General features: G+C 40.6%; 1 protein-coding gene across 1 annotated transcript in view; it reads right to left on the bottom strand.

Annotated features, from left to right (window-relative positions):
* LOC132384962 (alpha-2,8-sialyltransferase 8F-like) overlaps positions 1-13,587 on the bottom strand; it is a 102,898-nt gene that overhangs the window by 35,397 nt on the left and 53,914 nt on the right. Inside the window, exon 4 of the mRNA XM_059956654.1 lies at positions 853-939. Within this exon, the coding sequence (XP_059812637.1) occupies positions 853-939 (87 nt within the window). The remainder of the gene's footprint in view (positions 1-852; positions 940-13,587) is intronic.

The following is a 13,587-nucleotide window of genomic DNA, read 5'->3' on the forward strand; positions in this document are numbered from 1 at the left end:
TGTACATATGCCCTCTGGTGTTTGCTATTGGTGCCCTGGGAAACAGGTACTGACTATCCACCCTATCTATGCTTCTCATAATCTTGTAGACCTCTATCAAGTCCTCTCTCATCCTTCTACGCTCCAAAGAGAAATGTCCCAGCTCTGCTTACCTTGCCTCATATGACTTGTTTTCCAATCCAGGCACATCCTAGTAAATCTCCTCTGCACCCTCTCCATAGCTTCCACATCCTTCCTATAATGAGGTGACCAGAATTGAACACAATACTCTGTGCAGTCTCACCAGAGATTTGTAGAGTTGCAACATGACCTCTCTACTCTAGAACACAGTCCCCTGTTAATGAAGCCTAACATCCCATAGGCCTTCTTAACTACCCTATCAACCTGCACAGCGACCTTGAGGGATGTATGGATTTGAACCCCAAGGTCCCTCTGTTCATCCACACTCTTAAGTAACTGACCATTAATCCTGTACTCAGTCTTCTGGTTTGACCTTCCAAAATGCATCACCTCACACTTGTCCAGATTGAACTCCATCTGCCCAACTTTTCCACTTTTCTGCCCAACTCTGCATGCTGTCTATATCCTCTTGTAACTTTTGACAACCTACAGCTCCATCCACAACTCCTCCAATCTTCGTGTCATTCGCAAACTTCTGCCTCTTCATCCAGGTCATTTATAAAAATCACAAAGAGTAGGGGTCCCAGGACAGATCCTTGCGGCACTCCACTAGTCACCGACCTCCAGGCAGAATATTTTCCTTCCACTACTACCCTCTGCTTTCTTTCTGTAAGCCAATTTTTGTTTGTGAAAGTTCTGCAGAAAATTACACTCCCACCTTTCAAGCTGTACCTGAAATCTGTGGCCACTGCTCCCTGGTGGTGCCATGGACAGTGCTGAATCTGTGACGTCATTTTGATAATATCATCTTCCGTCTGCCTGCAGCCAAATCCAGAAGAAAAGGTCAAAGAAGGAGAAAACAAATATTGTTTTATGAAGACCATTAGATATAAATGTAGATTTAGGCTATTTGGCCCATTGAGTCTTCCCTGCCACTCCATCATGGCTGATTTATTATCTATCTCATCCCTATTCTCCTGCCTTCTGCTCATAACTTTTGACACCCTGATGCCCTTACTAATTAAGATCCTATTAACCTCTGCTTTAAATATACCCGATGATTTGGCTTCCATGCCAAACACAGCAAAGATTTCCACAGAATCACTACCCTCTGGCTAAGTAAATCCCTCTTCATTTCTGTTCTAAAGGTACATCCCTCTATTTTGAGGTTGTACCTTCTAGTCCTGGACTCCTTCACTACATGAAACATCCTCTCCACGTCCACCCTGTCTAGGCAATTAAAATGCACAGTGACAGTGTCAGACACAGGCAGGTCAACTGATTTAGAACCTCAGCACTGAATGAGAAACATGAGTCTAAGTGTATATGTCCCCATCAACATCAAAATCAGAACAACTTCTTCCTTTTATTTTCCTTCGGTATATAATGAATAAACTCCCTGCCAATGCCATTGAGATGGACATGCCTACAGTAAAAAAAGAAAGCTTTCTGATTTAATACAACACCCAAGCTGCTGGAAGAACTCAGCAAGACAGACAACATCTATGGAGGGGAACATTTTGAGCTGAGACCTTTCAATAGTTCTCAGCCTGAAACTTCAACTGTTTATATCTCCATAGATGCTGTCTGACCTGCTGAGTTCTTCCAGCAGTTTGTGTGTGTTGCTTTGGATTTCCAGCATCCACAGGATCTCTTGTGTATGATAGGATTTCATTCCTGAGAACTGTTTATAACTCAAACAGTTCGTAAGTTGGATATATGAAAAACAACAAGGTGTGGGAGAGGTTCATAATTATAGCGGTAACAGCAGATGAAGCAGGCATGAGATGAGCGGCCTTGCTAACTCTGACTTAGTGAGTGCATCTGCTCCGTACTCCCAGCTCTTGTCAGCTCAGTCCAGCTCCCAAATGTTGTTGCTCTTTGACGGAGAGAGATGGCACATGGAAATGCCCAGATCCTAACTGGTAGAAGATACCTGCAGCCCATTCTTCCTGCCAGTCTCCCAAACACTCATTTGTATACACAGTGGTGATGGGCATTCATAAACCAGAATATGTGGAAAGCTGGGGATAAATAAAGGGTCAGTGCTAATGCAAGTCTCAGTGGTGGTAACCATAAAAAAGCCAGGTTGTCATAAGATCCGATCTACAGGGAGGAACCTGCCACCCTTAACCAGCCTGCTGCATGTGACTCCAGGCCCAGCAAAGTAGTTAACCATCCAGCAGGAGGTACAGAAGCCTGAAGTCCCACACCACCTGGTTCAGGAACAGCTGCTTCCCTTCAACCACTCAGTTCTTGAACCACTGGCACAAACCTAATCATAACCACTTTGCACTAAAGTGGACATTTTCTTTTGTCCTAATTATGTTCTTTCCAGTTAAAAAAATGATTTATTTATGTTTAGCTTATGTTTTTCTTGTGGATGTCAAGGCTAGGGCCTGGGCCAGAAGTAGAGGCTGGAGGCCTGGACGTGGCCTATCCTGAGGTTGGAGGACTGACTGTGAGTGTGGGAAAGGGGTTTGTTTTTTGTTGGTGTTGTTTTGTTTATTATATGTTACATGATGGCTGTATTTTGTTCTGCTGAATACTATGGGCATGTTACATTGGTGCCAGAATATGTGGCGATACTTCCTGGCTGTCCCTAGCACATACTCTCACTGTATGTTTTGGTGTACATGGGATAAATCTAATTTAATCTAATCTACACTAACATTGTGTATCTGATGTTCTGAGCCTGTGATGCTGCTGCAAGTAAGTTTATCAATGCACCTGTGCACACGTGTACTTGTGCAGATGACAATGAACTAAACTTCAACAGCTTCCTCAGTCAGGAGCTATAAATACTGGTTTTGTCAGTGACAGCCGCATCTGTAAGGAATAAATGTTTAAAAATGTACGATATGCTAATAGGTGTACATTGTCAATGTTGACTTCACAAGCCGAGCCAGCATTTAATTGCCCAACTCTAGCTGTCCTTGAGAAGGTGACAGTGAGCTGCCTTCTTGAACCACTGCAGTCCCTGAGCTATGAGCACACATGGGAAACAGGATAAAGACTCAAAGGTCACCGTGCCTTAATTAAAAAAAAGAATTGGATTAAATGAGGGGGATATGAGATGTATGTGAAAAGGACAAATGAAAGTTTGGAACAACAGGATCTGAGCATCAGCCAGCATTTATTACCCAACCCTGACACGTCACAGTATCTTACAGGTGACCTCTATGTTGCAAGGGATGCTGCATTCCTAAAAAAACGGTCCATTTCACAATATTCTGTAACATGAGACTGTGTAATCTATGTATGCGTCAAGAAATGTCAAGTTGAAACAAAAAATTACGTTATTTATTTTTCATTTCATATAAATTCTAAGAAGGTGAATTTTATTCCACATCTCAGATTTATGAATTCAGTAAGGGTGAACTGTGAATTTCCTTGACCCAAATAGCCATAATATAGGTCACTTGTATCTAACAAAAAGGGACTGGAATGTTCTGTGTCCAGTGTATGACCAACCCCTCCCATTTCTCCTTATAAATGAAGCATCGCATCACAGGCAACACCCTGGTGAATCTACCCCATACGCTCACCAGTACAACCATAACCTTCCTAAGTATGGTGACCAGAACTGCACTCAGTATTCCAATCACAAATCAGAGAAAATCTGCAGATGCTGGAACTCAGGTCCTGCTGAACAGTCTCAGCCTGAAACGTCGACTATTTACTCTTCCACAGATGCTGCCTGGCCTGCTGAGTTCCTACAGCATTTTGTGTGTGTTGTGTGTTGATCAGTGTTCCAGCTGTGACCTAACCAATGCTTCGCACAGTTTATTTTTTATTTATCAAGATACAGCGCGGAATAGGTCCTTCGAGCCGCACTGCCCAACAACACCCTGCTTTAATCCTACCCTAATCACAGGACAATTTACAATGACCTACCAACCGGTTTGTCTTTGGACTGTGGGAGGAAACTGGAGCACCCAGAGGAAACCCATGTGGTCATGGGGAGAATGTACAAACTCCTTACAAGTAGTGGCGGGAATTGGACCTACATCACCTGTACTGTAAAGCATTGTGCTCACCACTATAGTACCATGTCGCCCCATTTTTATAATTATAAAATTATACCTCCTTGTGGGGGACTTCCAGTATGGCACAGATACAGCCAGCAGCATAATCAGTAAGGGCTCCCAGATGGTCTTATTTCCCCCTAAATAAGAAACGGTTATTTAAATAGAAAAGTGGGTCTAGTAGCATAAAAGGGGGAAACAAAAGAAAGACAAGAGGTAAACCACAACAAAACCCGAAGACGAGCAGTAAAATACCGACTGACGGTGAGGACACTGACGTCGGTGCTAGCAACCAAACTGAACACGAGGATATGGAGGCTGTTCATGCCAACATCGTGGCGAAATACAGACGCTTCGCTCGGATATGAAAAAAGAACTGAGTGATTCCATGGGTTTTCTAAAGAAGGAACTGGTGGATTTCAGAGAAGAAATTAACCAGAAGTTGAATGCTATTGTTGGTGATTTAAAAGAAATAACAGGCAGAGTTGAGGATATGGAGCAAAGGGTGACAGAACTGGAGGAATGGAAGGCCGAGGCCAGGGCGGTTCTTTCCCGCACACTGGAACTTCAGATTATTCAAGCTCGGCTAACAGACCTGGAGGCACATTCACACAGGAATAACATACGTATCCATGGAATTTCCGAGGGGACAGAATGAGACAACCTGCAGGAATTTCTGGAAAAAATTTATTAAAACAAAGTTGTCTCTTCCCGGTGCCACCCTCAGCATACAACGCTACCATCGATCTCTTGGATCCAAACCCAAGGTCCGTGGTTATCTACTTTCTAGAGTATAAAATTAAAGAGTTGGTGCTTCACTCTGCTTGGAAAAAATGAGAAATTTACTACGATGGAAAAAAGAGTATTTTTTGATCAAGACTACCCGACCAAAATACTTATGAAAAGAAAGGCTTACTCCACCATCAGAAAAACACTTAAAGAAAAGGGGCTCTGGTTCCAGACTCTTTACCCAGCTAAACTTTGAGTGTTTTTTGACACTGGACAAGTCATCTACAATAACACATCGGAGGTGATAGAAGACCTGAAGAAAAGGGGATTTTTCCCGGACTGTCCCAGAATCGTGACTCCCGCAGAAGGCACAGCCACGGCAAAACTGAGACAACTTTCCTGGGAGACAGCTGGTGCAAAAATCCGCCAGGACCAAGAAATATGTCTGAAACACATCCAGGGCAAGCTAAAGGAATTAAGGAATTTCGACGCAACAAAGATACTGCATGAGAGCTCTCAAAAGTATAGTGATAAAATATCCTTCAGTTAGGTCAGTAAAATCACATGTACCCTATCACCAAACTATAATTGACTTTGTATTAAGAACTTAAAAATAGAACATAAACTAATTTTCCTCTGTAAACTCGTATTACTATAACTGACCACAAACCCGGGAGCTGATGTTTGATTTTGTTTTTTTTTGTGTGCACTGTCCTGATTTCAATTATTCAGAGGCATCAACCTGCACAAGGAGGGGCCTCTTCGGGTTTAAGGGCTTCAAAGATGTAAGTCACAGATGTTATATGTGTTGTTTATATGTTAAATGTTAGTTTGTTGTACAGACAGAAGTTCATTTGTTTAGGTCATCTAAGGAGATTTAACGATTTATATAAACCCTTTTTTATTGGTGTGGAATGCCGTATCAAGAATACAGAGTAATGACCCTTAATGTGAATGGGTTACAGAACCCAATCAAAAGGAGTAAAGCTAAAATAAAGAGAGAAAAGCAAGATACAATTTTTTGGAAAGAAATTCACCTTTCAAAGATTGAACATGAGAAGTTATGCAAAATGGAATTTAAAAATTGTTATTATTTTTCTTTTGAGAGGGGAAACACAAGGGGAGTTGCAATATTAATCTCAAATAAAATAAATTTCTGGTTTTCCTCGCAGATTACAGACAAAGAAGGGCGTTATTTACTGGTGAAGGGTTTTATTGATCATAAAGAAGTTACACTACTGAATGTTTACAGACCACCAGGAAATGATAAACAGCTGATTAAGAAGGTTTTTAATATGATATCTATGGAAACATCTGATATGGTAATATGTGGGGGGACTGGAATATTCATTACATCCTTCCCTGGACTCCTCAAATAGAACAAAAAAGATAAACCTGGAAACATTACATGTCAAGAAATTGCTCAAAGAAATAGGCATGATAGATACATGGAGAGTTACACTCACTTGATAGACGGTTCACCCTTTTTTCTCACCCCCACTCGAGAATAGATTATTTTTTTTATGTTTAATTCAGAGAGACACAGGATTATAAAATGCGATATAGGGGTAAGAGACATCTCTGACCACGCAGGCGTTTACTTAACATTACATTTAGACAACAAACCCAAAGATAACTTGTGGAGACTTAATACCAGTCTTTTGAATGATCCCCTATGTTTAAAATATCTAAAGAAAGAGTTTGAAGATTATATGATATTTAATGATAATGTAACGGTATCCCCAGCACTCTGGGATGCTGCAAAAGCTGTTATTAAGGGTAAACTCATAAAGTGGTCAGCTCAGAAGAAGAAGGAAAAAGAGAAACAAAGCAAGGATCTTATTGAAAAACTACAGTTTTTGGAGAGTAAGCGTATGGAGTATAATGACAGTAATGTCTTGAATCAAACTTTCGATACAAAACGAACTCTAAATAATATTTATAAAAGTGAAGCTAAGAAGAGAGCTAAGTTTGTTAAACAAAATTTCTATGAGAATGGTCCCAAATCTAAGAAATTACTTGCATGGAGAATACATAAACAACAGGCTGAGAGATCTATACATAGGGTAAAAGACCCCAGACTAATAAGATGCTTCACAAATTGGAAGACATACAAAAATCTTTTGAAACGTACTACACACTGTTATACGCTCAACCCAAAGCTGCAGAGTTAGCAGACAACACACACAAAATGCTGATGGAACACAGCAGGCCAGGCAGCATCTATAGGAAGAAGCACTATCAACGTTTTGGGCCGAGACCCTTCGTCAGGACTAACTGAAAGAAAAGATACTAAGAGATTTGAAAGTAGGAGGGGGAGGGGGAAATGGGAAATGATAGGAGAAGACCAGAGTGGGTGGGGTGAAGCCAAGAGCTGGAAAGGTGATTGGTAAAAGGAATACAGAGCTGGAGAAGGGAGAGGATCGTGGGACGGGAGGCCTAGGGAGAAAGAAAGGGGGAGGGGAGCACCAGAGGGAGATGGACAACAGGCAGAGTGAACAGCAGTGAGAGGACAAAAAGAAGAGGGGGAAAAATAAATAAATCAGGGATGGGGTAAGAAGGGGAGGAGGGGCATTAACAGAAGTTAGAGAAGTCAATGTTCATGCCATCAGGTTGGAGGCTACCCAGACGGAATATAAGGTGTTGTTCCTCCAACCCGAGTGTGGCTTCGTCTTGACAGTAGAGGAGGCCATGGATAGACATATCAGAATGGGAATGGGACGTGGGCCTGTTCTCCATCTCCCTCTGGTGCTCCCCTCCCCCTTTCTTTCTTTCAGTCTTGACGAAGAGTCTCGGCCCGAAACATCGACAGTGCTTCTCCCTATAGATGCTGCCTGGCCTACTGTGTTCCACCAGCATTTTGTGTGTGTTACCTCCCCCTCTTGTCCCTCGGATTCTATCACACCTGAAGCAATGAAATCCAGGAATATTTAGTTGCCAGTTACACCCCTCCTGCAACCATGTTTCACTAATAGCTACAACATCATATTTCCAGGTATTAATCCATGCTCTAAGCTCATCCACCTTTCTTACAATGCTCCTAGCATTAAAATAAATGCATTTAAGAAATTCCCCACCTCTTCCTCTCTGTTTATCTCTGACAGTGCAAACAACTTTACTGTCTTCTTTTTCTTCCTTCTCCCATACATCTGTTCCTACATTCTGGTTCCTCTCCCCCCTCATATCTAGTTTAAATCCACCAGAGCCTCTCCAGCAAACCTACCTGCAAGAATATTTGTCCCCCTCCATTTCAGATGTAAACCGTCCCACCAGAACAAGTCCCACCTTCCCTCAAAAACTGCCCAATTATCTATAAATCTGAAGCCCTCCCTCCTGCACCATGTCCTCAGCCACGTGTTGATCTGCACTATCTTGCTATTTCTAAACCCACCTGCACGTGGCACTGGTAGCATTCCTGAGATTGCTATCCTGGAGGTCCTGTCCTTTAACTTGGCACCTAACTCCCTAAACTCACCTTTCAGGACCTCCTCACTCTTCCTACCCACGTCATTGGTCCCTACATGGACCATGACATCCGGCTGCTCACCCTCCCTCTTGAGAATACTGAGAATTGGATCCGAGATATTGCGGACCCTGGCACCAGGGAGGCAACTGACCATCCGGGATTCTCAATCTCTCCCACAGATCCTCCTCTTTGTCCCCTTAACTATCGAATCCCTATCACTACTGCTCTCTTTTCCCTCCTTCCCTTCTGAGCTGAGGGTCCAGTCTCGGTGCCAGAGACACAACCACTGCATCTTGTCCCTGGTAAGTCGTCCCCACCAACAGTATCCAAAACGGTATACTTATTGTTGATGGGAACGGCCACAGGGGTGCTCTGCTCTTCTTGTCTATTCCCCTTCCCTCTCCTGACAGTCACTCAGCTACCTGTCTCCTGAATCTTAGGGGTGACTATCTTCTTGTAACACCTGTTTATTTCTGCCTCTGCCTCCCAAATAATCCGAAGTTTATTCAGCTCTAGCTCCCTAACTCGGTTTGTCAGGAGCTGCAGCTGGATGAACCTTTTGCAGGGACAATTGACAATTGACTTCCCACATACTGCAAACGGAGCACTCAACTGCCTTAACTGCTGCCTCCATTACCTAATCCTAAGCTAATTAAATTAATTAAAGGAGTTTGCCCTCATTACCTTTACTAATATTACTAATATTAGTAAAAAGATTGGAAAATATAATTCCAGATCTAATTGGCACAGATCAAACAGGTTTTGCAAAAAGTAGGCAAATCCAGGACAATGTGAGATGGGCCCTTCATCTCATTGACCATATGAGCAAAAATAACCTGGAATCTGTAGTTATTAGCCTTGATGCTGAAAAGGCCTTTGACTCGGTACAATGGGAATATCTCTACTTGGTACTTAAAGTGGTTTGGCTTTAGTAATCAGGTAATTGGATGTCTGCAATCTTTATATTCTTCCCCTACAGCCAGAATTAAAATAAATGGGAATTTATCTGAAACTGTATTTCTTGAAAGGGATGTCGACAAGGGTGTTCCCATGCTTCTCGCTCTTTTTATCGCGCCATTGGCCCAGGCAATCAGAGAAGACAAGATTTCAACAGGTGTACTGATCAGAGATGCAGAATAAGATTTGTTTATATGCGGATGACATTCTCGTGACTCTTACCAATCCCAATGCAGGTTTGCCTAAATTATTATCCCTGCTGAAAGAATTTGGTTCCTACTCTGGCTATACATTAAATTAACATAAAACCCAAACTTTAAATTTTAGTTATGAACCACAAAAAAACATTTACAGAATAAGTAAATTCAAACGGAAAGGTAATATTATTAAATACCTAGAAGTGCAAATACCTGAAGACTTGTCTACTATCTACGAACTTAATTATTTTCCCATAACAGCTGATATTAAGGCAGACTTAAATAGATGGTCATTGCTGCCAATGAATATGTATAATCAAATAGAAGCCATAAAGATGAATGTATTACCTAGACTGCTCTTTCTTTTTCAATCATTGCCTGTTGAAGTACCCTTTAAGCAATTTAATGAATGGAAAAGAATGATTTCAACATTTATTTGGAGAAAACAGAAACCAAGAATTAGATTTCAGACATTGCAGCTGCCTAAGGATAAAGGAGGATTTGCTCTGAAGACTGTTATAGAGCAGCACAGTGCGCGGTCTGGTCTGTTGGTGTGACCCTAATTGTGAGGCAAAGTCGAAGGATTTAGAACAAAGTCTAATAAATATCCCTCTCCAATCTTTACTGGGGGATAAAACACTCCCGAAGAAGCATTTAAATAAACTGACTAGGTGGACAACAGTCCCTCTAAACATCTGGTATAAAGAAGTTAAAGACCCAAAATATGAATGAAATGTAAGAATACTACTTTGGATGGCACATGACACAGAATTCCTTCCAGCACAATTGGATGGTAGATTTACACATTGGACAAATAAGGGAATCACCTCATACTGTACAATATCCTCCATTAAGGGTTCAGAGTCCTTTCAACAACTCACACAAACATATCACTTAGAGAAACAACACTTCTTTGATATCTTCAACTAAGACAATATTTTAATAATAATATTAAAACTATTGGAGAGAAAGGTTTAAGTCTGATTAATATATTCATTGGTGTGTATAAAGAAACTGATAACCAGGTTTTACTCGATTTTACAATCGAACAGGGGTCTCTCCACAATGTATGTAAAATCAAAATGGGAGAAAGAATCCAACATAAAATTGACAGAAGATGATTGGTTAAACATATGCAGAACACATTTGACTACTTCAAGCTCAGGTCTGTGGAGGGAATTCAGCTGGAAGAATATCTTAAGATTTTTCATAACACCAAAAATAAAGAGGTTACAAAGTAACAGACCTGAACAAGGTCAATATTGGAGAATGTGTGATAATATGTTGGCTGATCACTTTCATATTTTCTGGGAATATCCAAAGATTTTGTCTTATTGGTTAGATGCATTAACAGAGATAAGGTCAATAATCAGCCTTTAACATTATTGACTTTAACATTATTTATTTGGGAAATGTACCAAATGGGCTCAAAAAGCATGAAAGATATTTGTTACAAATACTACTAGCATCTAGTAAGAAAGCGATTACCAGGGAATGGCTAAGCAAAGAGTCTCCTACAGTCCTGGAATGGATAGAAATAGTTCAAGAAATTTATGTTATGGAATGATTGACTTTCTCTCTGAGACATGCCACAAAAAAATTTGAAAGATGCTGGGAAAACTGGACATTTTATTTGAACCTGAAATGACTTCTTCACTGTACATTTCTTTGGTTTGAAGAACTTTGCTTCATTTCTTCCTATGAGGGACTTTTGGGCTTTAGAATGGACTTTAAGGTCACGGATCTTTTTTTTTGTAATTTATTTTTTTATTGATGTTCATCAAATAAACATTTCCATAAGATGTATTTCAGACATTGTACATATATATTACATAATCATATATATCACAAATCTCCACAAAGTACTTATCTGAGGTATACACTTATAGAAAAGAGTGGAAAGAAAAAAACAAGCAAAAGGAAAGAACTATGTACAAGTAGGGAGTGCTCTTTTTTTTTACAACATATTCATTGATCTGTGAGAATAAAATCAGGCCTATTATGTAGTTAAACCATTTTTCCCAGTATGAATCAAATTGTTCCAGCTTATGATTAACAGATGCTGTTTTCCATTTTGTAAATGTCCATTGTAGTTTCCATCCATGCATTTAAAGTTGGGCTCTCCTGTGATAACCATTTCCTAGTCAGAGTCTTTTTACCAGCCACCAACAGTATATTCATTGAATATTTATCTCTTTTCAACCATCCTTGAGGTATATATCCAAAATATATGGTCTTACTCTCTAAGGGTATTTCACAGTTAAAGATGTCTTGTAGGGCATTGTGTATCCCCCTCCTATAGTTTTTGATAACAGGGTAGTCCCAAAAAATATGATAATGATTTGCATTTTGATTTCCACAATTTCTCCAGCAAACAGGGTGGTTACTATCACTATGGGATTTCTGAGAGGATGTAATAAAATATCTTATCAAGTTTTTCCATCCAAACTCCCTCCATTTCTGTGAACTGGTACACTTCCATTGATACCTCCATATTATTGTCCATTCTTCCTCAGATATAATTATCCCTCCTTCCTTTTCCCATTTTGTTTTAATGTATGAAGTCAAATGTGTTTTAATGTGAAGTCAAAGTTTAAAAAAAATTATACCTCCTTGTATTAGCTATTTCAGCCCTGAGAAAAAGTCTCTGGCTAGCTACTCCATCTATGCCTCTTATCATCTTACACACCTCTATCAAGTCACTTCTCATCCTTGTTCACTTCAAAGAGAAAAGCCATTACTTACTCATCCGATCCTCACAAGAAATGGTCTTTAATCCAGACAGCATCCTGATAAATCTCATCTGCACCCTCTCCAAAGCTTACATGTCCTTCCTATAATGAAGGAACCTGAACTGAATAAAATTCTCCAAGTGTGGTCTAACCAGTGTTTTATAAATCTACAACATTACTTCACAGCTCAGAACTTAATCCCATGACTGATGAAAACTAACACACCATCCAAAGTTCAAAGTAAATTTATTAATAAAGTACATACAATATATGTCACCATTTACTACCCAGATTCATTTCCTTGTGGACAATCGCAATAAATAGAAAGAAACACTATATATTCAAAGAAAAATACACACAAAGACAAATAACCAGTGTGCAAAAGACAATAAATTAACAATAGATAAATAAATAAATAAATCTTGTCAGGTCAGGCGAGAGATAACCCAGGTCAGGTTGCAGACCACAGTACCTGGTAGATCCTTCACATGCTGGTGGTGGTGAGGTGGTAGAGAAGAAGTGGAAGGTCAAATGGCCAGCAATTGCAGATGAGAAGGCTTGGCGTGTGTTTGCTGAGGATATCAGTGTGATGTTGGAGAACACTATCAGGAGAGAAAGTTGGAAGTGATGGGTGATATGATTTATAATGTTGGAAAGTACAGGTTTGGTTTAGTTGAGTTGAAGAAAGCAAAGGCTACACAGCAACCAAGCAGGTGCCAGAAGGAGATTAGTAGGTTGAGGAGAGAGCTTAGATCGTTGAGTCAGAGGTGGAAGGTAGCAAGTGAGGGTGACAATCCAGGGCTTGCTGATCTCCAACAGCAGCTTCAAATAAAGTTAGCATCACTCCGTCGTGCATAGTCACAGCGTAAAAAGAGAAAGAAGAGAGGGAAGGCAAGAAAGGCGTTCTTTGAGAACCCTCACCAGTTCACAAAGAGATTGTATGAACAAAATAAGAGTGGGCAGCTTAACATCTCTCAACAAGAACTTGAGGATTACCTGACAAGCACTTACTCTAACGAACAGCGGGAGGCTCCTTTGCTTGACATTTCTGGGCTTGTGAAGCCTACCGAGCCAGGAGTGAAGTTCAATCTGTCAGAACCCAAACTGGCAGAAGTCGAGCGGTTCATCAAAAAGGCAAGGTCAGGTTCAGTGCCAGGACCTAATGGAGTGCCGTATAAGGTGTTCAAGAAGTGTGAAGAGCTGAGGAAATACTTGTGGAGATTGTTAAAGGTGGTGTGGAGACAAGGTGTTGTTCCTTTGTCATGGAGTGAGGCTGAAGGAGTATACATCCCGAAGGAAGAGATTTCTATTACATTGAATCAGTTCCGACCTATTTCACTCCTGAATGTAGAGGGGAA

This window comes from Hypanus sabinus, chromosome X1 (assembly GCF_030144855.1).
Source record: "Hypanus sabinus isolate sHypSab1 chromosome X1, sHypSab1.hap1, whole genome shotgun sequence".
In the NCBI taxonomy this organism is placed as follows: domain Eukaryota; kingdom Metazoa; phylum Chordata; class Chondrichthyes; order Myliobatiformes; family Dasyatidae; genus Hypanus; species Hypanus sabinus.